This window comes from Lemur catta, chromosome 15 (assembly GCF_020740605.2).
Source record: "Lemur catta isolate mLemCat1 chromosome 15, mLemCat1.pri, whole genome shotgun sequence".
In the NCBI taxonomy this organism is placed as follows: Eukaryota; Metazoa; Chordata; class Mammalia; order Primates; family Lemuridae; genus Lemur; species Lemur catta.
Window position 1 is genome coordinate 23,662,759 of NC_059142.1, and position 25,609 is coordinate 23,688,367.

The following is a 25,609-nucleotide window of genomic DNA, read 5'->3' on the forward strand; positions in this document are numbered from 1 at the left end:
GCTGAGGGGAAGGATAAACTTTACAACAAATGCTATTGGGTCAACTAGATATCCACATGGAAAAAATGAAACTTAACCCCTCCCTCACAACATACTCAAACATCAGGTGGATCAGAGCTCTAAAGGTGGAAAGTAAAACTAGACATCTTCTAGAAGATAACACTGGAGAATATCTTCATGATTTGGAGTAAGCACGTATTTCTTCAATGAGACATAAAAGTACTAACCATAAAGGAAAATACTGATAAATTGGACTTCCCTAAAATTAGGAATTTTGATTCATCAAAAGACACCATTAGGAGCGTAATAAAGTCAGCCACCAAGTGGGAAAAGTTTGCTAAACATTTAATCAATAAAGGACTTTTATCTAGAATGAATGTAGTATTCTTTTTTTATTTTTTAGTTTTTGAGACAGGATCTTGCTCTGTCACCTGGGGTAGAGTGCAGTGGCCTCATCATAGCTCACTGCAGCCTCCAACTCCTGGGCTCAAGGGATCCTCCTGCTTCAAGCTCCTGAGTAGCTGGGACTACAGGTGCCCACCACCATGCCTGCCTAATTTTTCTATTTTTTGTAGAGATAGGGGGGTGGGTCTCACTATTTTGCCCAGGCTGATCTCGAACTCATGGCCTCAAGGGATCCTCCCACCTTGGCCTCCCAAAGTGCTAGGATTACAGGAGTGAGCCACTGCTCTTGGTCTTTGTTTCACTTTTAAAAAGCTTAATTTAAAAAGTGAGTAATACCTTTCTCTTAGAGTTGTGAGGATTACATAAAGTAATGATCTAAAGCACCTGGTTCAGTATAAATTAGTCCCCTTCCTTTAATCCTTTTGATAGTCCCTGTTCCTTGGGGGTAGATTTACAATATAATGCCAGGAAGAGCGGACCTATTCGTGAATCTGTACCTACAGGTCACTTAGGCGAATAGGGGACTGGAGAGAAGCGCAGTTCGCACTTGTAAATTCCCTAAGGAACTGTGGCCACTCGCCTGGGTGTTTGGGTAACTTAGGGGTCCTGGGCAAGAGAGCTGGCAGTGTTGAAATGGAGAAACGTCTATTCCAAGGCGGAGTGGCTGAGGGCGCCCAGTGAGAGCTGCAGTTGGAGTGGGAACTGGATAAACCTCCCCGATTCCCCCACCGCGCTACTTACTCCTCACAACCGGCGGGTCCGCGTCCGCTCTCCGCGCAGCCTGCTCCGCGCGCCCTTGGCCTTCCTGGGCCTGCCGGGGTGTCCCTGGCGCGGAGCCCGGCACAGCGCGAGCGCCCAGAAAATATTTGCCCGATTTCATTTTCCCTGAACTCCAACACCAGCACCGGTCACCGCCAAGTTGCTGAATCTCAGAGCCCTGGCGAGGCTAAGAATCCTTGCCTTAGGTTCATGCTTTACAAATCTCAGCAATAAGAAATAAAGAGTGGGAAACCACGTTCTCAGGGGTGTGTGTGTGTGTGTGTGTGTGTGCGCGTGCGTGCGTGCGTGCGTGCGTGTGTGTGTGTGTGTGTGTGTGTGTGCGCGCGCGCGTGCGTGTGTGTGTGTGTGTGCACGTTTGCAGGAGCGGAAGAAGCTCAATTTCCCATCTCCTTCTCCCCAACCCCCGAGGCGGGCTGGGGGCGGCGACGGAGCGCATGGGCGCAGTTCAAACAGGAACCACCGATGGCAGTGCCAGCCCGGGTGCGGGACTCAGCGGCGCCTGCCCGGTGGCCGAGCAGCGAGCAGAGAGGGGGGAGGGCTTGAGGATGCGGGGAAGCACCCGGGCCCACAGCGACAGCCACGACTGTTGTCCTTCCATTCGAGTACATGCTGTAGTTGCTCGGTGCCCTCACCTCCGTGGCACCCTGGCCGGGTGGCGTCCCCAACCGGACACTAGGAGCGGACTCCGGAGGGAGGTTGGAGCGCGCTGGTGCAGCTGTGCAGACGCCCGCGGGGCGGACGTGCTAGCCGCTAGGGAGATTCCCCCAGATCCTCAAAAGCCGCGCTCTCCCCACCCCTCAGGGGTCTGGTCCCCTCCTGATCACCGTTAGGAGCACGGACGGGTTGCGCCCCTTGGGCGTGGGTGCTGCCCAGCGCGCTCCTCTCCTGCCCTGGTGTAGCGCTTCTTAGCCCCAGACCCGGCAGAGACCTCTCCAGAAAGACAGCGTGGCGGGGCTAGGCCAGTTGTCACCACTTGGGAGCACCTGGGAGCACAGAGGACACAGAAAGAAGGAGGTGGGCTTCAGAGTGATTGAAGCGAGGCTGTGGCAGTCTGGTGGGATGAGAAAGGGCCCCTTTGGATGCCCAGGTCCAGGGACACTCAGTCAGGTGCAGGCCACCGGAGTCCCCGAACGTCCCTCCTCCTCTGGCTTTTGAGAGCATGCAGGGGCGCAGAGCAGGAGCGGCAGGTGCACCCGCTGTGCTACAGAGTACGGAGGAGAATTTACCTCTCTACTCTCCCGTAGGATTTTTATCATCTTTAAGGAGGCGAGAGGTAAGGAAAATGCACCCAATACAATAACATACCGAGTGCCACACAAAGAAGGATACATGCATCACCTCTCTTTTCTATGTGGTTCTGCCAATATGCCATTCTGGCACTGCTCTTTGGGGTTCTGAGGTCTGTGGGTTGTTTCCCTCTTAGTATTGAAATTCAAAACCCAGTATATCTGAATACCAAGGTAATAGAGTTCCTCACCGTTCATAAATGCCAAAGATTTCAGAGGAACAATCACTCTGTGAGCAGAGTTTCTGGGATCCAGGCAAGATAGGTGAGTTTTGGGTCTTGGGTACAAATAGGTTCCTGAGATTATAAGGGGTTGTGTTCCTCATGATGGCCTGTGATAGGTGTCTTGGACGTCTATGTAGGGCAACAAGCTTTGCGTAACAGATTTTTAGAAGTTCTCTAAATCCAAAATAGGCCAACAATCCTAAATTCTCTGTAAGTTTTGTGATTTTCCCCCCTCTTCATTGGTTTATCTGAATTCTAGATTTTTTTATTGAATTAATTTTGGCTTTGTACATGCTTTGAAAGTCTCTCGATTCCATTTGGTTTTTCCAACTTCTTGGTGTATACCTTGACGGAACAAAATCTCCAATTCATTATTTTTAGAAAAAAAATCATCTATCACCAAATTATTACTTTTCCTTTGAGCCTAAGAGGATTAGAGATGGTGATAGAGTCAGCTGCTGTTCTTTTGACAAGCAAAAGATTGAAGACATTGGAAGAGAATGTCTAATTTGAATATACTTATTTTGGCAATGAACTAACATGAAACATGTTCAAATTAAAGATACCAATACACAGGAAGAAATTTTTTTTTCTTTTGAGACAGGGACCCTGCTCTGTCGCCCAGGCTGGAGTGGTGAGATCATAGCTCACTGCTGCCTGAGCTGTCCTCTCGCCTCAGTCTCCCAAGTAGCTGGGATTATAGGCATGCACCACCATGTGCAGCTAATTAAAAAAAAAACTTTTTTTTGGTAGAGATAGTGTCTTGCTGTGTTGCCAAGGCTGGTCTCAAACTCCTGGGCTCACATCATCCTCCCTCCTCAGCCTCCCGAGTAGTTGGCACTACATACACACGCCACCGTGCCCTGCTGTATATATGTTTATTTTGCAGAGACAGGGTCACACTATGTTGCTCAGGCTGGTCTTGAACTCCTGGCCTCAAGCAATCCTCATGCCTCAGCCTCCCAATGTGCTAGGATTACAGACACGAACCACTACACCCAGCCCATACTTGTATTTTTAATAAGATTCCTCAGTAATTCATGTAGACCTTACAGATACCAGAATAAAGGAAGACATAATGTCAGAGCACTGTAATACCTTTTGCACCCCCACCAACATGAGGACATTCTGCACTTCAGCACGACACCACCGAGGTCATTTCTTTAACAGGCACAGCACACACAGGAAGTGTGGTTAGGTAAAGTCAGTTTTCTTTTTTGCGGGGTGGGTGCCTCACTTTTATTATTCATTTCTTTGTTGATTTTAAACATAATAAACTTTATTTTTTACAGCAGCTTTAGGTCCACAGCAAAATTGAACAGAAAGTACAGAAGGTTCTCATATACTCCCTGTCCCCACACAGGCTCAACCTCCCCCACTATTGATATTCTGCACCACAGGGATCCATTTATTACAATCAATGAGCCTATATTGACACATCATAATCACCCAAAGTCCACAGTTTACATTAGGGTTTACTCTTGGTGTCGTACAGTCTGTGGGTTTTGACAAATGTCTAATGACAGATACCTACCATTATGGTATCATACAGAATAGTTTCCCTGCCCTAGAACTCCTCTGAGCTCTATACCACCAAGGCTGTGTCTCAATCTTCAGTGGGTGTAGCACATGCAGGAAGTGGTTAGGTAAAGTCAGTTTCCTTTTTAGAGAGAGCTGAGTTTCTTCAGCTGTTGCAGAGCCTGTGTTTTTTGTTTTTGTTTCAGGACCTGAGTATAAAAGGAAGTGTATGAGCATAAAACAGTGAGAGGGCCAAGTAAGGACAATCCATTTCCAGTCTGACTTCTTGTGCCTCAGCATAAGCTTGGTTCCTTTTGTTCACAGACTGCCAACCATTGCTGTCTCAAAGTTGATACTATCTTGGAATTATTTTTTTCTCACTGAAATTGTTCATAAATCAAAGCCTCAGTTACCTTCAATCCAATCAATCACATCTAATTTTGTTAATTTGTTTTGGCTTTATGAAACTCATTTTTAAAAATGTGTACTTCACTGCTGGGTGAATTTCTTCATATTTGACATGGTACAAGTGGAATCGCCTTATAAAGTGTATTCTGTAAATTCTCATTTATATATTTTAGCTGAGCTTCTTGTCTTCATCTTACTAAAAAGAGTTTCTTAAAGTTTAATTCTGAATTCAAAGTACAAGGGACACTAACATCCATGAGTCCCTACCATGTTCCAATGTGTTCACTTTTAACTCATGAAATCTTCACGACAGGTCTTAGAAGGGGGCCTGTTTTGTTTACAATTGAAGAACGTGAGGCTCAAAGAAATCAAATAGCTTCCCCATGCTTGACAGTGCCCACGTCCGTCTGACTCCAAAGACGAAGCTCTCCCCACTCACCAGGCTGTTTAGCACTACAGATCTACTTTTAAGGAGTTTCCAGGTAACCTGTAAATTACATATTGGCTGAAGACATTTTTTGCTATGGGTCCCACTCCTGCCCTTCCGTTTCCCGCAGCCGCCACCGCACCGGCAGGTCCCCAGGGTCGGGCGTAGCAGAGTCAGACCCTTCGCGAGCGCCCAGCACAAGTTTGGTAATAGATTTAAGGCAACAATCTGAAAACCGACAATCCGCATAAGCCCCAGGACGTGACGAAGTCTGTAGCGGGCGATGATTCCAAAGAGCCGTTCCTCTTTCCCGTCGGCAACAAGCCCCGGCCGGCGCCTGCCGGGATCCGCTCCGGCGGCCACGCCGACGCAGGGCGGGCCTCGGTTGGCGCCCTGGGCGGCGGCATCACCCCTTTACAAAGTAAAGCACCCGCAAAAGAAAGGAGGTGGAATCAACATCCACGAATTATTGGGGGCGGTGGGTGGGGGCGAAAGCAGAAGCTTAATTTTCTGCTTCCCCTCCGCGCTGTGCCCCCACCTATCAACTCCCCCAACCCCCCTCCTCGCTCCTTCCACCTCCCCGGCCCGCCCCCGCCCCCGCCCACGACCCCTCGCAGCCCGAGAGCTCCAGCCGCCGACCCGCGAATTCGAGCAGGAATCTGGAACTTGGAGGCGCGGGGAAGAAGAGGCCTGAGGAGCGCCCCGGAGCCTGGGGCGTCCCGGGCAGACCCGGAGCAGGGCCGGGGAGGTCTGGAGGACCTCGGGCTGCACCCAGATCTCCTTCCCTGGGTGGAGTAAGAACTACAAGTCTCAAAAAAACTAATCGGAGAACACAGAAAAGCAACAAAGAAGCCTCCTCCTCAGCCTCCCCAATCCACCCAAAGTTAACCAAGCTGTCCTCTTTGCAGGAGTGGGTTTCCCAGTCCGTGTAGACGACTCCACTGGGCTGTCCGTCTGCTGCGCGACGCCCCGCCCCGTGAAGTGTCACCGAGCTCGGCTAATATAAGGACCCGGACCCGCAGGGTCGAGGTCTCTGTTCTGGACTTGGAAGGCTCCGTGGCTTACTCCGGGAGGGAGACGCGCTGCAGAGGAGAAACGCCGTCAGGTAACGAGTCCCCCCGCGCTTGTTTGCGCAGATCCTACAAAAATCTCCCCTGGTCCCCGCCGGCTCTCCGAGGGCGCTGTGGCGAAGGCGGGGTGCGGCGACCGCAGCCCCCGCCCCCCGGCCCGAGCTTGCCGGGACAGCCGCTTTCCCGCTCGGGAGATGGGGTTTGTTGACTCTCGGGAGCAACTTCCAGCGACAGCGGGCTGTGGGGACCCGGGCGCCGGGAAGCCTGGGACGCGGGGCGAGCTGGGGAGGAGGGAGAGGCGCGGAGCGGCACCGCCTAAATCTTACCAAACCAAGCCTGGTAAAATTCCCCCATGGTTCGGGAGCACGAAGGACTTCAGCGATAACGGCTAAACTGGGTACCGACGCTCCTGAGGAGGAAGCCAAGTGAGGTTGTGGTCTGGGGACAAATAGGGTCAGTGTCCCTGGCTTGGAAGGTCGGTCTCCAAACTAACAAACATCCGACAGGGTGGGCAGGCTCCTGGGTAGCCCGCGCAGCCCTGTATCCTCAATAAAGTGGCAAACTAGAGCCCCCATGGATTCTCTCCCCGCTGAGGCTGCGGGGAGCGATTCCGTTTCCCATTTGCACAGGACTGTCCTAGGAGCCGGAAGGAAATCCTTTAGGATTAGTGCAGGAGACAGGGGACGCTCGACTGTGGGGCTTTTATAATCATAGACCCTCCCGTTCCCCTACCAGTGGGGCGTGGCGGACGTGGTGGTTCGCAGCTAAGCCTCTAGGAGGAGATCGGGGCCGTGACTTAAAGTTTGGCCCAGATCCGAAGGGGGCGAGCCTGCGCCTGCCTTGGTGGGGAAACAGAAACTGATTCTTCATGCGTCCGTGTGGCGCGGGGTGGGGAGGTGAGAGTTCCTGGGGCCGGATACCAGGCGAGCAGCTGTGTGAGCAGCCTGTGCCGGAAGTGTTCATTTAAATGTCGCACGATTTAAACTCTTCTGTTTTAAAAAACGAGCAGTCACAAGTTTTATTACCACCATGCAAGTGGAAGAAGAGGGAAATGTCACGATCCACTCATTGCCTGATTATGAAAATTCACAGGTTTTTACAGTAGTCTCCCCTTATACAGGGGGTTACGTTCCAAGACCCTCAGTGGGTGCCTGAAACCGCAGATAGCAGGGAATAGAGTATGTAGGCATTACATATTATTTTTTCTCCATGCTTTCAACCTTTTCACTTAAAGGAAGCACTTTATGGCTTCTCTTTGTCATATCTGAATTGTCAGTGTCACTACTCTTGCTCTTTGGGGCCAATAGGTAAAATAAGGGTTACTTGAACACAAGCACTGCTAGGGTCAGTCAGTCAGTCTACTAAGTGACTAAGGGAAAGGGCAGGCAGTGGGGAGGTAGCGCATACAGGGTGGATGGCTGGACAAAGGGATGGTTCGCCGCCAGGGCTGGAGGGAGTGGAGAGCATGAGGGTTCATCATGCTATTCAGAATGGGTGCAATTTAAAACTTACTGTTTATTTCTGGAATTTTTCATTTAATATCTTTGGACTGTTGGTTGACCACAGTGACTGAAACCTTGGAAAAGGAAATCAAGGATAAGGAGGGACTGCTGTATACCTATCAGAAAACAGAAATGGATTTCAATATTATTGTCATGGCAACAGGACATAAGTAAACAATCATTCATAATTCAGTATCTCTCAAGGCTGATGGGCACATTCACAGGCCAGAGCAATAGTCTCTGAAGACCAGGTGTGTCTTACTTAGAGGATTCCTTTCCTAGAAAGAGAAATCTACAAGGACAATTTAATGGAGCAGAATACTTCCTGCTTTTATGCACCTGTAAGGGGAAGAGAGAGCATTTTCTTTTATTTTGCTGGAGTAATTTTCACTGGTGGTTAGGAGAGCCTGCTGTTTTCTACTGAGAGAAGACTTGGCAAGCTTGAGAAGTGTAAATGTACCATATGCAAAGGGAAATGGCAGGGCATTATTATCAAGTCAATTGAGGGTGCATGTAAAGGTCTCTATCTGAAATATGCAGAATTTGAGACTCTAACACTAATCCTATCACAGAATTAGTGTCTATGGAAAAAACTCAGTAATAGGCACAAAAATCTCCTGTTGATTTTAGAGCTAATTGTATTACAATAAAATATTTTAAACCTATTTTTTCAAAATTCTCCATGTAAGTAGTTTTTAATAGCTTCATTGAGGTATCATTGACAGACAAGAAACTGCACATATTTAAAGTCTACAAGGTGATACATTTTGATGTGTGTGGAATCATCACTGCAGTGGAGAGTGGACATATTTATTACCTCCAAAAGTTTCCTTATGCCTTTCTGTAACACCTCCCTTCTGCTCCTCCCCCACCTGCCCAAGCAATTACAGATTGCTCTCTGACATTATACATTAGTTTGCATTTTCTAGAATTTGATGTAAATAGAGTCATATGATATATACCCTTTTATGTTTGGATTCTTTCACTCAGCATATTTATTTTGAGATTCATCCATTTGTGGGTACCCATTTTGGAAACTCTTTTCCAAAATGATGGTACCACTTTATGTTCCTACCAGGAGTATGTGAGGATTCCCATTCCTCCACATCCTTGCCATCACTGGGTATGGCTAGTCCTGCTAACCAGTGTGTAGTGGTATCTCACTGAGGTTTTAATTGGCATTTTCCTAGTGACTAATGATGTTGAATGTAATTCCATGTGCTTATTTGTTATCCATACATCTTCGGTGAGTGTCTGTTCAAATCTTTTATCCATTTTTTAATTGCGCTGTTTTGTTATCATTAGGTTTTGTTTGTTTGTTTGTTTTGTTTTTGAGATAGGCTCTCGCTCTGTTATCCAGGCTGGAGTGCAGTTGGCCTCGTCATAGCTCATTGCAACCTCGAACTCCTGGGCTCAAATGATCCTCCTGCTTTAGCCTCCCAAGTAGCTGGGACTACAGGCGCACCTGGCTACCATACCTGGCTAATTTTTCTATTTTTTGTAGAGACGCAGTCTTGCTCTTGCACCGGCTGGTCTTGAACTCCCGACTTCAAGTGATCCTCCCACTTCGGCCTCCCAGAGTGCTAAGATTACAGGCGTGAGCCACCTCACCCAGGTCTTATTAGTTTTTGAGTGCTCTGTATATAATCTAGAGTACCAATCTCTCTGGCATTTAGCCAACAGTGGTCAGGACTTGGCCAATAACTGGCCACTTCCCTAATTTTTGCTCCCACTTCCAACTCAGGACCAACCACAGAAAGCCAAGTATGTTTTCCAAACTAATCATGCAGGGCACCCCATTCCAAGTTAGTCTGCCTGCAGCTTCTCTGTGACAACAGCCTCGAATCACAGCTTACCTGAGCCTTCCTTTTTGGTCATTATAAAGCTTTCCCACTGTACGTTTTTACATTCCCACCATCAACATATGAGGGTTCCAATTTCTCCACATCCTCACCAAAACCCTCACCAAAATGTTCAGTTTTTTTTTTCCATTATAACCATCCTAGTGGGTAGGAAGTGGTATCTCATTGTGGTTCTGATTTGGTTTTTCCTAATGACTAGTGTTGTTGAGCATAATTTCATGGGCTTATTGGCCATGTGTAAATCTTTGGAGAAATATCTATTCAAGTTCTTTGTTCATTTAAAAAATTGTATTGTTTGTCTTTTTGTTGTTGAGTCACCTTCAGTTTTAAAAGGTATTTTCACTGGGTGTAGAATTCTAGGTTGACAGGTATTTTTTTCTTTCAGTGGTTTAAAGATCGCTTGAGGCCAGGAGTTCAAGACCAGCCTGAACAATGTAGTGAGACCCTGCCTCTACAAAAAAAAATAGAAAAATTAGGCTGGGTGCGGTGGCTCACGCCTGTAATCCTAGCACTCTGGGAGGCCAGGGTGGGTGGATTGCTTGAGGTCAGGAGTTCAAGACCAGCCTCAGCAAGAGGGAGACTCGGTCTCTACTAAAAATAGAAATTAGCTGGTCAACTAAAATATATATATAGAAAAAATTAGCCGGGCATGGTGGTGCATGCCTGTAGTCCCAGCTACTCGGGAGGCTGAGGCAGTAGGATCGCTTAAGCCCAGGAGTCTGAGGTTGCTGTGAGCTAGGCTGACGCCACGGCACTCACTCTAGCCCGGGAACACAGCGAGACTCTGTCTCAAAAAAAAAAAAAAAAAAAATAGAAAAATTAGCCAGACGTGGTGGCATGGTGACACGCACCTATAGTCTCAGCTGCCTGGGAGGCTGAGGCAGGAAAACCTCTTGAGCCCAGGAGTTTGAGGTTGCAATGATCCAGGATGATGCTGCTGCATTTCAGCCTGGGAGACAGAGCAAGATTCTGTCTCCAAACAAATAAAAAATAGGTTGTAATATTTCCAAAGACACAAAGCTAGCAAATACTGGGGGAGGAGTGTAAACTCAGGTTTTTCTCCTTCTACAGCCCAAGCCATTTACTATTGTACCGTGCCATCTTCCTTTTGGTTATTGCCTTGTAGCACAGCTGCACGAAATTATTGGATATTGAGACCAATCAAGTCATAAAAATCCCCCTTTTGAACTGATTTCACGCTTATCAAGCAACCTTCTGAAATCTGGCTTCACATGTTCTATGCCTACAGGAAGAGAGTCAGTTCTTTTGAAATAACTGCCCGAGTTCCCTGACAGTTACGTTTCTCACTGAACAGTAACCAAGTACCACTCTGGCTCAGACACTTCAGTCTATTTTGAATTTTGGGTAGTAAATCAGTTTCCTTCAGGCCTATCAACTTTGGGATCCTAAAAAGATTAGTTTTATGATCCTAGAAGGCTAAGACTAGATTTGGGATACAGTTAAATTCACCAAGGACCTGCCATTCCAGTGGTGATTTTTGCCAGCTGGGACATGTGGCTTTTCCAGGCAATACCCCAAACGTCAACTTAAGCCCTTTTGCCAATGTTTATATTGCGTATCTAAGATTTACTACCTACTTGATCTCAGATCCTTTTTTTCTACTAAAGTACATTTTTTGCAGCAGGGCTTAATGTTTTGTAGAGTTACTATGGAGCAAGCTGAATATGGACCAAGCTGCGTCTTGGTGCTGATGTTAGGCTCAGTCTCGTCTATGCCCTTCTAGCTGACACTGCCCCTGGATGGCCTCTGCTCAGAGAAACCAAGCTAGGATATATATTTATAATTTTTTTTGACAATATGGGAACCATTTGGGTCAGGAGAAGCTAAAGGATCTGCTCTATAGCAACAATAATAAATTGCCAACCCAATCAGATTGGTTTCTTCCCAAAATTGGGCTATAAAACAATCTTAGGATCAACCAGGTCTCAGTGAGAAGAGAAAGACAAAGCACCAAGAAAAACAATAAACATCAGCACACTGCAGAGACACGTCTGAAAGCTTTCCAGTTGCTTTCCGGCTCCAGTCCGTGAGTATCATTGTAAAATTTCCTATTTTCTGCAGGTGACCTGAGAGACCTTGCCACTCAGAGAACTTGGCAGAAAGTTACCAAAATCATAGCATAAAAATAACCTCTTGGCTGGGCGCGGTGACTCACGCCTGTAATCCTAGCACTCTGGGAGGCTGAGGCAGGAGGATCGCTCGAGGTCAGGAGTTCAAGACCAGCCTGAGCAAGAGCGAGACCCCGTCTCTACTAAAAATAGAAAGAAATTATCTGGACAACTAAAAATATATATAGAAAAAAATTAGCCGGGCATGGTGGTGCATGCCTGTAGTCCCAGCTACTCAGGAGGCTGAGGCAGGAGGATTGCTTGAGCCCGGGAGTTTGAGGTTGCCGTGAGCTAGGCTGATGCCACAGCACTCTAGCCTGGGTGACAGAATGAGACTGTGTCTTTAAAAAATAAAAAAATAACCTCTTGATCATTTCTGCGGTGGCAGTGGGCTTCCAGTGCACTTAGCTCCTCAACCTGCCCTACACACTTAATTCATTCGTAAATCTGGCTTCAAGCTATAAGGGAATAAATGAAATGACTAACCTCAGAAGGGTGGCCTTAACCTGTTGATTTTCCTGCCTCCCTGTTCTTGTCGTATTCTAACAGTTCTATCTTTCTGTTTTTCAGGAGAACATTTCAGGAAAAGGCCTATTCAGGAATAGACCAAGTGCTGAGAAGATGAGTGTCAAGGTTGATTTGGAAACAAATTTTGCTGAGTATGTCCTAGATGTAGGAAAAATCATTCTTGGGACTCAGCAAAGGAGGGAAATGGACCCTCAACTGCAGGAGAAACAAAATGAAATTATCATGCAAGCAGTATGTGCTCTGCTGAATTCTGGTGGGGGCATGATCAAGGCTGAGATTGAGAACGAAGACTACGATCATGAAAGTCATGGAGTAGGGCTGGATTTGCCCCTGATTTTCAGAGGCTATTTAGATGCAATGCAGCAGGGAAAACTCTTTTTGATTTTTGTGAAATCATGGAACACAGAAGCTGGTGTACGAGTTGCTACTTTGTGCTCCAATTTGTACCACAGACAGAGAACATCTACTGATGTCATGGGTCCTTGGGAAGCTCTGGCCTTCCTCAAAGGGAAGACTAAGACTCCAGTGAATGTAAATGATTCCAATTCGTCACATCCACAGGAAGCTCAGGGAGGTGCACAATATGAAGGTAACATAGAGGCCTTGGCTGCTGCTTTATTTGATAGAGGACAGCTTCAGTATCTGGAAAAACTCAACTTTCCTGAGTCCACACATACTGCATTTATAATGTTCTCAGCAAATGTGTTAAAATGTATTAAGGAGACACTCCCCAAGTGTGTTTCTGCATTGGCAAATACTGAAGGAGGATATGCATTTTTTGGTGTGCATGATGAGACCCATCAAGTTATAGGATGTGAAAAACACAAAATAAAACTTACCACCTTGAGGGCTGCTATTAATGGCTGTATTAAGAAGTTACCTGTCCATCATTTCTGTGCACAGAGGCGTGGGATACGATATGCAGTTAAATTCCTTGAAGAACACGATAAGGGGGCCCTCCATGGACATGTCTGTGCAGTCAAGGTGGAGAGATTCTGCTGTGCGGTGTTTGCCAAAGATCCTAATTCCTGGCAGATGAAAGACTGCAGTGTGAAACAGCTGGCCACAAAAGAATGGATAACTTGGATGATGGAAGCCGACCCAGGTCAGGGAGCAAGACCAACAATGATTGTAACGTTTGCTGGTGGTGGGCAGGATAGAGAGGAAAGGGTGTTATGATATTCTTTGGAATCTGGGGGGACAGAGGTACTCTCTGAGTTGCAGATGCCTGATTTATTAACTCCTATAGATGCAGAAGGGGTCTCTCCCCTTCCTTCCCTCCACCATCTTGAATATTCTGCATTCAGCAGATGCCCTAGGCTGTAACCCCACTAGAGGCTGGTGCAGGGGGCTGTTTGACCTACTTATTTCTATTTTCACATCCTTTGTCATGTTCATATTCTAATCTTTTGTTATCTTTCCCAATTACGAACTTGCACTAAATTATTCAGGAAATTCCTTTTTCACGTGTACAGATATGTCCTCTTTAACTTACTATCACTTTCCTCAGACTCCCCACTCTTGTCTGGTTCCCTGGATTAGATATTCTCCCTTTCTCATTGCCCCACTTCCATTTTTGAACCAAAACATGACCAAACCATGGCTTTCCCTCTTTTTTCCCCACATTTTCTTTTGGGAGACAAAACGTGATGCTAACCATTACTGAAAAGTCACAGAGCAGTGTTGGGGACGTGCATCCACATTGGAAAAGGAAAGACTGAGATGAAATCAGATAAAAGAAAATCAATGGTAGCTTCTTCAAAAGTCCAAAGAAAACAAAAGTCCATTCTAGAATCTGCTCAGAAGTTGACCTTCACATCTTCTAATCATATTTCTTAAAAAAGTCACATTCTAAAAAATATAAAAATAGTTTTCTTTCAATATAATTAAATTAAAAAGTGTTGTTCCATGCTATTCCCCCCCCCCCCCAGAAAAAACCTCAGTAGGCTTTCCTGAGCTGATTTGGAACATAAACACGAATATCTGTGGGCTGTGGTTTGAGTTATAAGACCAAGTGAAAGACTTTGCAACACAGCTCAGCTATAAGGTGGGGTCTAACTTTTTGCATATTGAACTCTTGGTTCTTATTTCCCAAGATCTTTCCAGGTTTTCTGAGATGGTCCTTGAGCTGAGTTTGTCATCCGCCACACCCCGCAGCAGAGCTGTGTACACTCATAAGAATTCCGAATGTCTGAAAGACCGGCGGAAACGTCACTTTCCAGGTAATTTGTCATCTCTGGTTGCTTTGGAATGTGTTGATTGTTCATTTGTATGGGAAAAAAATTGACTCTTATTTTATATTTTATACAAAATCAGTTCCAGAAGGCTTAAGGACTTAAATATCAGAAACAAACTTTTAAAACTTTTAGTAGAAAATGTACATGAGTAATTTTTGTCATTGGTGTAGGAAAGGATTTCCTAAGCCAAACACAAAAGTACTAAACTGAAACAAAAAGATTGATACAATTAACTACATGAAGATTAAGGCTGGGTATGGTGGCATGTCATGTGCCTGTAGTCCTAGCTACTCGGGAGGCTGAGGCAGGAGGATTGATTAAGCCCAGGAGTTCCAAGTTACAGTGAGCTATGGTCATGCCACTGTACTTCAGCTTGGGTGACAGAATGAGACCTTGTTTCATAATAAATAAATAAATAAATTAAGTAAATAAACAATAAAACTAAATAAAAAACAACAATTCTAGCTTCATGTTCATACTTCTTGCAACAAGAAATTTAAATTTATTTATTCCTGGGAAATAGCAGGGTCTTGCTCTTTTTAATAGAGAACTAACTCTTTGAATCTTCTAGTTTCTGTCTCTCAGAAAAGATGGATTTGTTTGGCTTTAAATGTTGGGAGAGTTTCTGAGAGACTATGGCAAACAAGTCACTGCTACTCAGGAGGCTGAGGTGGGAGGATCGCAAGAGCCCAGGAGTTTGAGGTTATAGTGAGCTATGATTACAGCACTGCACTCCAGCCTGGGAGACAGAGCAAGACCCAGTCTCTGAAAATAAATAAATAAATAAATAAATAAAATTAGGAACTCCTGTTCTTCAAAAGATACCTTAAAGAAAGTGGAAAGATTTAACTACAAACTTGAAGAAGATATTTGTAATCCATGTAGCCGACAAATGATTGGTATCAAGGACATATAAAGAGCTTACATTAATACAATTTTTTTACACAATCCATGTATGTGATTTATATGAATTTTTAAAAGTCCAAACAACCCAACAGAAAAATGGGCAATAGCTATAAAGATGCATTTCTGAGAAAAGGAAGCACATTTGTTCAATAAATTTATGAAGAGATGCTCAATCCACTACTGATAAATATTAATAAATTTAGTATAGTCACCCAATGGAATATTATTCAGCAGTGAAAATGAACACACTGCAGCTATGTGCAAGCACAGGACTGAATCTCAGTAATGTCTATGTATATCTTGTCACCATCTTTATCCTGGATTTACCTGATTCTTCTATTGATTATACAGTATTTCATAATATTCCTAAACATAAATGTTCTTATATTTAGCTGTTTTTATTGTGGAGTATATTATACATAGAGAAAGTGCATAGATAGAATTTAATAAGTAATTGTACAATGAAGCCTGTGTAACCATCACCCAGGTTAAAAAAAAAAAACTTTGCAAACACCCCTCCCATCATTTGTCTTTTTTGATAGACTTTTAGATGATGTCTAATTTTTTCTATTTTAAACAGTGCTACAAGATACATTTTCCTACAAAATACCTGAGGTGTTCTTTAAGAATAAATTCCAAGCAGTAGCAATTGTTTGTAATTTTGATGAACATTGCCAAATTGTAATTCAAAACATATACCCAAAGACACTTTCACCAACATGGTGTTATCACAGTGTTTCTCTTCTAGAAGAATCTTAGAATCATTTTGTTCTACCAAAAAGAAAAAAGATAATCTGAGGTTATTTTGATGGCAATTACATGAAATCAATAAATTAATTTGGAAAGAATTGTCATTTTTACAACAGTGAATTTTCTCATAGTTGAGCATGGAATGTTTGGCAATTGACTCAAGTCTTCTTGTACCATATTTTGTGAAACTTAAAACATCACACTATTGTTTTATTTAACACTAATAAAGAAAATATTTCCAGTTAAACAATAAGATGGATCCTGACTTCAGAGATATTAAAGTGCATTTATAACCAATGAAATGTGGTATATCTCTCAATTGTTTCAAAATTTTATCCATATTGTTACTGTAGATATTAAATTTTATTCCCAGAATGGGATCCTTATGTGGTAATAATTTCTGATTTTAAATTGCTAGCATGTAGGAAAACTCTCAGTTTTAATATATGCATTGTTCCATTTCTAAAAATTGTACTTAACAATCTTACTAATGCAAAAGCAAATATAATTTTGAACTAACTTTTCCTATATTTATATGTTTTGCTTTTTTGTACTTGTTTCAGTTCTTTGGCCAGTTATTCCAGAATAATGTTAAATCAAAGTAGTAGTAGGACATACCCTGGGTTTAGTCCACTTTTATAGAAAATAACTATAGTATTTCTCAGCCCAGACTTTGCTGATGTGTCCAGTTGCTTCCTGGACAGCTTGATGTGGCACAGGCATCCCAAACTGAGCATTTCCAAAATCGATCTCTCACTCTAGCAATCTGCTATTTCTTCTGTATACTCTGCATATTATTCTATATTAAGTATTATTTTGCTACTATTTCTCTACATTATCTCTATCAGTTGGAGAGTTCATCTTCCATCCAGCCAAGCACAGAAATTTGGATTTATCTTTGACTCTTCCCTCTACCCTGAATTTTAAATTTAAATTTTCTGTGCATTTGATTTTTCTTGAAAAAGAGGGTTCTTACTTTTAGTTAGATTTCAAATTTGGGCTTGTGACCCCAAAAGGTTTAAGAACATTATATATATTATATATAATATAAATAATATATAATACATATAATATTGTATATAATATATAAAAGCTTTTTAAAAGGTACTTTAAAAATATTTTTAAAAATTTACATACATAAAATAAGACTTTTTGTTATATAGTCCTAAGGGTTTTAAAACACATATAGATTTGTGTTGACCACCACCATGGTCAACATACAGAACAGGCCGGGTGTGGTGGCTCAAGCCTATAATCCTAACATTTTGGGAAGCCAAGGCAGGAGGATGACTTGAGCCCAGGAATTTGAGACCAGCCAGAGCAACATAGCAAGACCCTCATGTCTATAAAAAATTTAAAAATTAGCTGGATGTGGTGGCACAAACCTGTAGTCCCATCGGGAGGCTGAGGCTGGAGGATCGCTTGAACCCATGAGTTTGAGGTTGCTATGAGCTATGATTACACCACTGTACTCTAGCCTGGGTGACAGAGTCAGACTCTGTCTCAAAAAAAAAAAAAAAAAGATACAGAACAGTTCTATCACTCCCAAAAAATCTCCTTCAAGTTGCCCCTTTGCAGTCAGACTCTGCCCCCATCCCTAACTTCTGGCAGCCGACTATAGGTCTCCATACCTATAGTTTTGCTTTACAGAATGGCACATAAGTGAATACAGTATGTATCTTTGCTAGGTATCAAGATGGTGCTTCAGTGCCTTCCTCCCTATCCTCGTCTCCACCTCTTTGCTTCGCACTTTAGACGTCAGTAACACAAACTGCTAGGAGTTACCTGAATGGACTTTGCTGTTTCTTGTCCCCAGGCTTTGCTCCTGTCCCCCATTTTGACTATGTTGCTAGTCTCCCATCCTTCAACTGGCTGACTCAAAGTCAGCCTTTAGGAATCAGCTCAGGTATCTTCTTCTTCATAAAGACTTTCATATTTTCTTCTTTCCTAAACTATACCTTTCCTTGGTATTCACATCATACTTTGTGTACTTCTTGCCAGTTGTATGTACCACTTTGCATCTTAATTATTATTGTCTCTGTTTATACCAGCCCATTACCAGCTCTATCAGACTAAGAATTGCTGTATCTTTTTGTTACTAATGTATAAGCTGTTGTTAACACATGGTAGGGTCCAAATGTTGATTGAATCTACTGCCTGTGGTGATGATCACTAGCTTGTCTAATGATTCTCTAATTTATTCCAATTCTTTCTCTGTCTAGTATTACCAGATAGAGTGGTGTATACTCCGGAAAGCCTCTATAAGGAACTTTTCTCACAACATAAAGGACTCAGAGAATTAATAAATAAAGAAATGCGCTCTGTCTCCCAAGGAATATTGATTTTTTCTCAAAGTTGGGCTGTGGACTTAGGTCTGCAGGAGAAGCAGGGAGTCATCTGTGAAGCTCTTCTAATTTCCCAGAACAACACCCCAATCTTCTATTCTGTCTTCAGCAAGTTGGATGCGGGGTGCAAGGGCTATTCTATGATAGTTGCCCATTCTCTGAAGCAGAAGCTGGTGAACACAGGTGGCTACACTGGGAGATTATGCATCATTCCTTTGGTCCTCCTGCTCAATCCTGATAGAACATCACAGACTCACTATGGTTCGGATTTGCAAATTTACCCCGAGTCCTATAACCTTACAACCACTCAGGACATGGAAACTCTGTTACAGTCCCTTGTGATAGTCTTATTTGGGTTTAGATCCTTCTTAAGTGAGGAGCTGGGCTCTGAGGTTTTGCACCTACTCACAGATAAACAGTATGAGTTGCTTTCAAAGAACTTTCGCAGGACTAGACAGCTGTTTGTTCATGGCTCGCCTGGATCGGGGAAGACCATCCTGGCTCTTAAAATCATACAGAAGATCAGGAATGTGTTTCACTGCCAACCAGATCACATTCTCTACATCTGTGAGAACGAGCCCCTAAAGAAGTTTGTAAGGTAAGCAGCCTGTCTCTGTTCACTTTCTTCTCTTGAGAAACTTTGGCTAGTGTGGCTTTAAGTTTACATGCTAAGATTCACATTGTTTTTACCATGTCCAGAGGAATTTAAGAATAGAATTGGCTTTCTTTGTTTTACTGGGGAAACCTGACTTTGTTTCTTACATTTTCAGCACGAAAAACATCTGCCAGGCAGTGACCCGGAAAACCTTCATGAAAGATAACTTTCAACATATTCAACATATTGTCATTGACGAAGCTCAGAACTTTCGCACTGAAGATGGGGACTGGTACACGAAGGCAAAAGCCATCACTCAGAAAGCTGAGGATTGCCCAGGAATTCTCTGGATCTTTCTGGACTATTTCCAGACCAACCACGTGTATTGCAGTGGCCTCCCCCATCTCTCAGACCAGAACCCAAGAGAACAGCTCGCCAGAGTATTCCGCAGTGCAGATCCAATAGCCAACTACCTGCAACAGGTAATGCAGGAGATCAGAGAAAATTCTCCACCCAACCAACAGATGCTCCTTGAACCTGAATGGCCTCAGGGTATACCAGGCAACTTAGACATTATTAGAAACTTGAACTTGGAGAGTATGGTGAAGTTTGTGGCAGATAAGTGCCATTTTTTCTTCAGGAATGGTTATTCTCCCAGAGATATTGCTGTGCTTTTAAGCAAAAGAAGCGAAGTGGACAAATGTAAAGATAAGCTACTATTAGCAATGAGGAAGAGAAGAACGTTTCAGCTCAACCAGGAGGCCCATCTGTTAATACAGATCAAGGATGCATCAGATATTTTGACTAACAGTATTGTATTGGACAGTGTCCGTCGATTTTCAGGCCTAGAAAGAAATATCGTGTTTGGAGTCAATCCAGGGGCTGCTGAAACAGCTATTTCCCACAATCTTCTGGTCTGTCTGTCTTCCAGGGCAAGGAAACATCTGTATATTCTGTATGTTTCTATCTGATGGAAAACCCCAAAGAAACAATTAGGTAGCTCTCACCTCTAGTTAATTGTGAAACTATTTAATCTAAACATTTAAGCATCAAATATTTAATGAGCATTTACTCACTAAGCCATATACTCTTCCAGGTGCTGGGGATTGAGGATGAGTGACAAACAAGACATCAGTGTCCTCCTTTGGGGCAGAGACAGAACACAGACAAGTAAACAAATACAAAGAATTTCCAATAGTAATTAGGGATATCAGTAATTAGAGGGCCCTGAGACTTAGAGACAGTGTGTGTGCGTGTGTGTGTGTGTGTGTGTGTATGTGTGTGAGGGGGGTAGGAGATAGAGGGATTGGTTATTTAGGGTGGTCATGGAAGTGCTCAATAAGGAAAGAACTAGTCACGAGATCTCTGAGGTGTATGTGCCAGGCAGACACCAGGTATTAGGTCATTAAATATGAAATGTCCTGTTTTGAATCAAAAGTGTAGTTTATTATATCTCCAACAAGAAGCAGTACAATTAATCAAAATATGCAACTAAGCTATTGACACAGTTTTGCCATCTTAATGGTAGCTCGTTTATGCCAGCAGTGAAGAAGCCTGGAGATAAGTGGCGATGACATTGCGAAAGGTGTTTTCCGCAGCATGTTGAGAATTGAATATTTATCCTTGCAAGAGGTGGCCCAAGGCCTGGAAAAAGTGGTAGTCAGTTGGTGCAAGGTCTGGTGAATATGGTGGACGACAGAGAGTTTCCAAGTCCAGCCTCTGTAGTTTGAGCAGTGTTGTTTGTGTGACATGTCATTGAGTGTTGTCTTGCAAGAGGATTGGCTTGTCTCTGTTGACCAATCTCAGCTGCTTAATCTCAAGCATCTGCATCATGTCATCCAACTGGTTGTGGTAGACATCAGCTGTAATCCACTGACCAGGTTTCATGAAGCTGTAGTGGATAATAGCAGTGCTGGACCACCAAACAGACACCATTAGCTTTTTTTGATGAATATTTGCTTTTGGACTGTGTTTCAGCACTTTATCACTATTTAATCATTGTGCCAAACACTTGTGATTGTCAAAAAGAATCCATTTTTCTTCACATGTAACAATATGGTGTAGAAATGAGTCACCTTTATGTCACGGCAGCAAAGAAAGGCAAGCTTTGAGACAATTTCTCTTCTGACGTTTGTTTAATTCACGAGGAACCCCTCTATCCAGCTTCTTTACCTTCCTAATTTGTTTCAAATGGTCCAATATTGTTGGAATAGTAACATCAAACCTTGCTGCTAATTCATGCGTAGGTCGAGATGGATTCACTTCCACTGCAGCTTTTAGCTCATCATTATCCACTTGGTCTCAGGTCACCCACGTGGCTCATTTTCAAGATTAAAATCACCAGAACAGAACTTCTCAAACCATCGATATACTGAGTGTTCATTAGCCACATCCTTCCCAAACACTTCGTTGATATTTTGAGCTGTCTATGCTGCATTGGTTCCATGGCGGAACTCATATTAGAAAATAACACAAATTTTTGGCTTATCCATGGTTTCACAAAAATTGCTCTAAAAACAAATTTGAAAGATAATCACAAGCCAAATGTGTGTTTGAAAGATTGAGGATGTACCTACACAATAAAAATAAAACAAAAAGTGTCAAAATGAAATGTCAGTGATATCAACTGTCAAACTTAGTACTTAAGGAAATCGGACATTTCATACTTAATAACCTAATTTTTTTTAAACACAGCTGATATGGTTTGGATGTTTGGTCCCTCCAAATCTTATGTTGAAATTTGATCCCCAGTGTTGAATGTGGAGCCTGGTGGGAGGTATTTGGGTCATGAGGGCAGATCCCTCATGATTGGCTTTTTGTCCTCCCAATAATGAGTGAGTTCTTGCTTTACCAGTTCTCACAAGAGCTGGTTGTTTAAAAGAAGCTGGCACCTCCTCCTGCCTCTCTTGCTCGCACTCTTTCCATGTGACACACCTGCTCCTCCTTCACCTTCCACTTTGATTGGAAGCCCCTGAAGCCCTCACCAGAAGCAGATGCTGGCGCCATGCTTCTTGTACAGTCTACAGAACCGTGAGCCAAATAAACCTCTTTTCTTTATAAATTACCCAGCCACAGGGCATTTCTTTATAGCAGCGCAAAATGGACTAATACAACAGCCATGTGCAGAAATGCTTAAATGGCATGTGCAAGGAGAATGGAAAGGATAGAGGGGTAGCGTGCCTGCCCTTGCAGGGGCCAGGAATGGGTGAGACATATTTCATAATGTAAGAACACAAGCTACACATTGTAATTTTTTGCAAGACCACATTATATTACTTTATTATTTTCCACTTTTTCTTTTAATGGTGTTAGCGTTTTGGATCACTGTCTTTTAATATACTTTATGTGTGCCTTTTGGTTATTTGGAATCTCTGCTCTTTTGGTCTGCTTTCATATGATTCCCATGGAGAATCTTAGGTGACTACATGGAGAGAAGACTGCCGCAGTCCCCCAGGAAGACACACTGTGTTTTATTAATTGATTTTAAGATGACAGAGGGCCTAAGGGATGAATGTGCTGGACTCAAAAGTTCCATTTTGTTTTCCATTTAACTTGCTAATCAAAGAAATGATAAGGTAAGTCTAATACGTTTGTTCTGCTGTGTCCTCAGGATTTCAGATAGTCTTTCAAAAGTCATTGCTACAAAAGTGCAAATTCCCCATTTGCCATAGGTCTCTAAGAAACTCTCTCAGTACTTAAAGCCAAACAAATCCATCTTTTCTAAGGGACAAAAACCTAAAAATTCAGAGTTAATTCTCTATTAAAATGTTTATGATTTATTCTGCTATTTCCCAAGAATAAATAAATTTAAATTTTTCACTGTAAGAAGTATGAACTTGAAGCTAGAATTTTTTTTTTTTGAGACAGAGTTTCATTCTGTCACCCAGGCTGAAGTACAATGGCGCAATCATAGCTCACTGTCACCTCGAACTCCTGGGCTCAAGGGATCCTCCTGCCTCAGCTTCCCGAGCAGCTAGAACTATAGGCACATGCCACCATGCCTGGCTAATTGTTTTATTTTTTGTAGAGACAGGGTCTTGCTATGTTGCTCAGGCTTGTCTTGAACTCCTGTGCTAAAGTGATGCTCCTGCCTTGGCCTCTGAAAGTGCTGGGATAACAGGGGTGAGCCACTGTGCTCAGCCTAGAATTGGTATAAACGATTTTTGGCAGCTAGTTACAATAAAGAACTCTACTTTAAAATTTTTAAGGCATGTTCACAGGAAAGCATGGAATTAGTCTATCATGAATGATTTGCAGCTAACTTAGGATATATTGCAAATCCCTTACTCTAGAATAGTATAGAGAGAAACACTTAAAATGAGATAGTATAGAGAGAAACATTTAAAATTGGTAATTCTGAATAAAGATTTGAATGAGCCCAGATCATAGATTCTCCCTTTACCAATACATAAAAGAATGAGCAAAATCAGTAAAAATATAAGTTTACCAGCAACAGAGAAGCAAAGAATGGAGCTCAACCTTACCATAACATCCAACAGATGTGCATGAAAACTTTGAAAACAGAGTAGAAAAGATTTATATAAAGGCATAGCTATTATCTCACCTACCCAAAGTAGTAATTAGTACAGAGGGCACATTTAAAAAAAGAAAACTAGAATTCTGGTTAATATGACCAATTTAAAGGGTGGCAGCTGAGGCATTGAGTGGGCAGCTCAGGGAAACACCAGGGAGACCCTCAGGCAGAGAAGTCCCTGACTGTCCCCAAGGACTCTGGAGAGGTAGGAAGTATTTTCTAGAATTTCCTGTGAATTCAATGAAGGGGGCACTGTCTTATTCCTGGGTGCTTTGCCTCCTTCATTGCATTCATTAGGTTTAATGGAATGTCATAGGCAACAGTGAAAGGTACAAACCAGGTTAACAGTGAGAGTCCCATATAATACCAGGGCAGATCAGGCTGAGAAAAGTAGATAGAAGATACTGCCCACACATTGGAAAGGAAGACAAACAGTCTACCCAATAGAAGAAAGTTGTCAAAGAGAGCTCCTTTATACCATCGTAAGGTAAACAGAAGGACTCTGCTGAGCTGCCCTTGTTAAGAATTAGAAAGATAAGCAGTATGATCACTAGGCAGAAAGACTATGGGGAAAAAATGTAGAAGAGAAACATGGTATGAGCCAGAGGAAGAACCCATCCTGAAAGGGATTAAAACTCAAGGGACAAAAGAAAACTCCCCACTAATGTCTCACGCTACAGAAGAATCTGAGAAAGTCCATAAATTCAATTAAAAAATAGTTGAAAGACTGCTACACTATACCTAAGTTTTCTCTCTCTGAACCTCAGCCTAGAAACCTTCCACAGGCAGTACACTGGGGCAGTCACAGAGATGACATTAGCTTCTCACATCCCACCCTCGATATGGAATGAAATCATTGGCTGATTTCAAGCATCTTGAGAGCTTAGTTTCATATATTTGGTTTGATTTTGTGATTGTTTCAGAAGGGAAGATAAATATGGTCCCTGATACTCAATTATGAGCAGAAGCATCCAACATGACAATGAAACAACATGTATATAGTACTTGGGGAAAGAAATTTTGACCTAAAAATATTAAACCTAGCCAAAACATTTTTCTAGTAAAAAGGCAACTCATGGGTATTTTTGCACAAGAAAGAATTCTAGAAATACGGGACTCATGAATCATTCTTGAAGAAAAATTACTCAGGAAGGAAACCTAGGTAAGCAAACAATATGGGAAATTAAAGGGTAATGGTAACTGGACTCATGTTAAACTTTAAATCCATTCACATACATATAATTAAGATATGTAGGAATGACAATTACAGAAAAGAATGTTATAAACCTTCAAAAAGTAAAAATATTCTTATGTCAGATAGATCTTTTGGGTTTCAATCCATAAAAGCAGGCTTTGGATTATTTAAACAAACAAACAAAAAAGAATTTATTGGCATTATAGGGGGACTACTCAGAGAATCAAAGGACAAGTTGACCAAATGGGCCTTATAGAGGATAGATACCTGGGAAGTTACAAGGATCTAGGTGCCAGGTGTGACTTGGCCACTGCCATTTTCTTTACATGGTTTATGAAGGTCAAATTACAGTTAGGGGGTTGTGTTTGCCTAGTTTGGACACTGTGCTCAATTCTTAGCTAGCACACTGAAGGTCCCTTGATTGAAAATCTCCATAAAGCTCAATGTAAAGTGGAAAGATTAGTTCCCCAAAAGAATATCGCTTACCAAAGTAGGAGGAAAGGATGTTGGGTAGGTCAAAACAATAGATGTCTGTTACAGTAATGAACAAAAGTTACGGAGTTTGACTGCCAATGTCATCTTTCATGGTAAGGACTCAATCTATGTTAATACATATTTCAAAATAACTTTTAAAATGGCTACAAACATTTTTTCTTTTTGCAATTTAGTTATTTTAATATTGGGTTAATCTTTCAGTAACTAAAAGTTCTTGGGTTAAAGAAATATATTCTGTAGTTCAGCTCTTCCTTCAACTTTATTGACTGCTTTTTCTTTAGTTAAGTTCAAGCAAAATGAATGTAAAAATAATTTTTAAATAGTATGTATCATATCATTCCATTTAATATGATTACTTCTATGCAGCAGTTCCTATTTTCTCTGATATATTTTTTTTACAAGCTTTCTGGAAT

At 42.6% G+C, this 25,609-nt stretch overlaps 2 protein-coding genes across 2 annotated transcripts; one reads left to right on the top strand and one right to left on the bottom strand.

The window, feature by feature from the left end:
• Positions 1-3,990: 3,990 nt before the first annotated feature.
• LOC123621154 lies at positions 3,991-6,472 on the bottom strand. Its single transcript, XM_045526993.1, has 5 exons — positions 6,445-6,472; positions 6,256-6,399; positions 6,065-6,130; positions 5,688-5,907; positions 3,991-5,460 (listed from the first exon to the last, which is right to left on the bottom strand). The coding sequence occupies exons 1-5, from the start codon at positions 6,470-6,472 to the stop codon at positions 4,959-4,961; spliced, it is 960 nt and encodes a 319-aa protein (XP_045382949.1). The 3' UTR covers positions 3,991-4,958.
• LOC123620339 (schlafen family member 5-like) lies at positions 6,072-20,430 on the top strand. The gene is made up of 5 exons (XM_045525497.1): positions 6,072-6,153; positions 12,182-13,244; positions 14,236-14,361; positions 18,255-18,975; positions 19,148-20,430. Exons 2-5 carry the CDS (start codon positions 12,233-12,235, stop codon positions 19,941-19,943), a joined length of 2,655 nt encoding a protein of 884 aa, XP_045381453.1. The 5' UTR covers positions 6,072-6,153; positions 12,182-12,232; the 3' UTR covers positions 19,944-20,430.
• Positions 20,431-25,609: the final 5,179 nt, after the last annotated feature.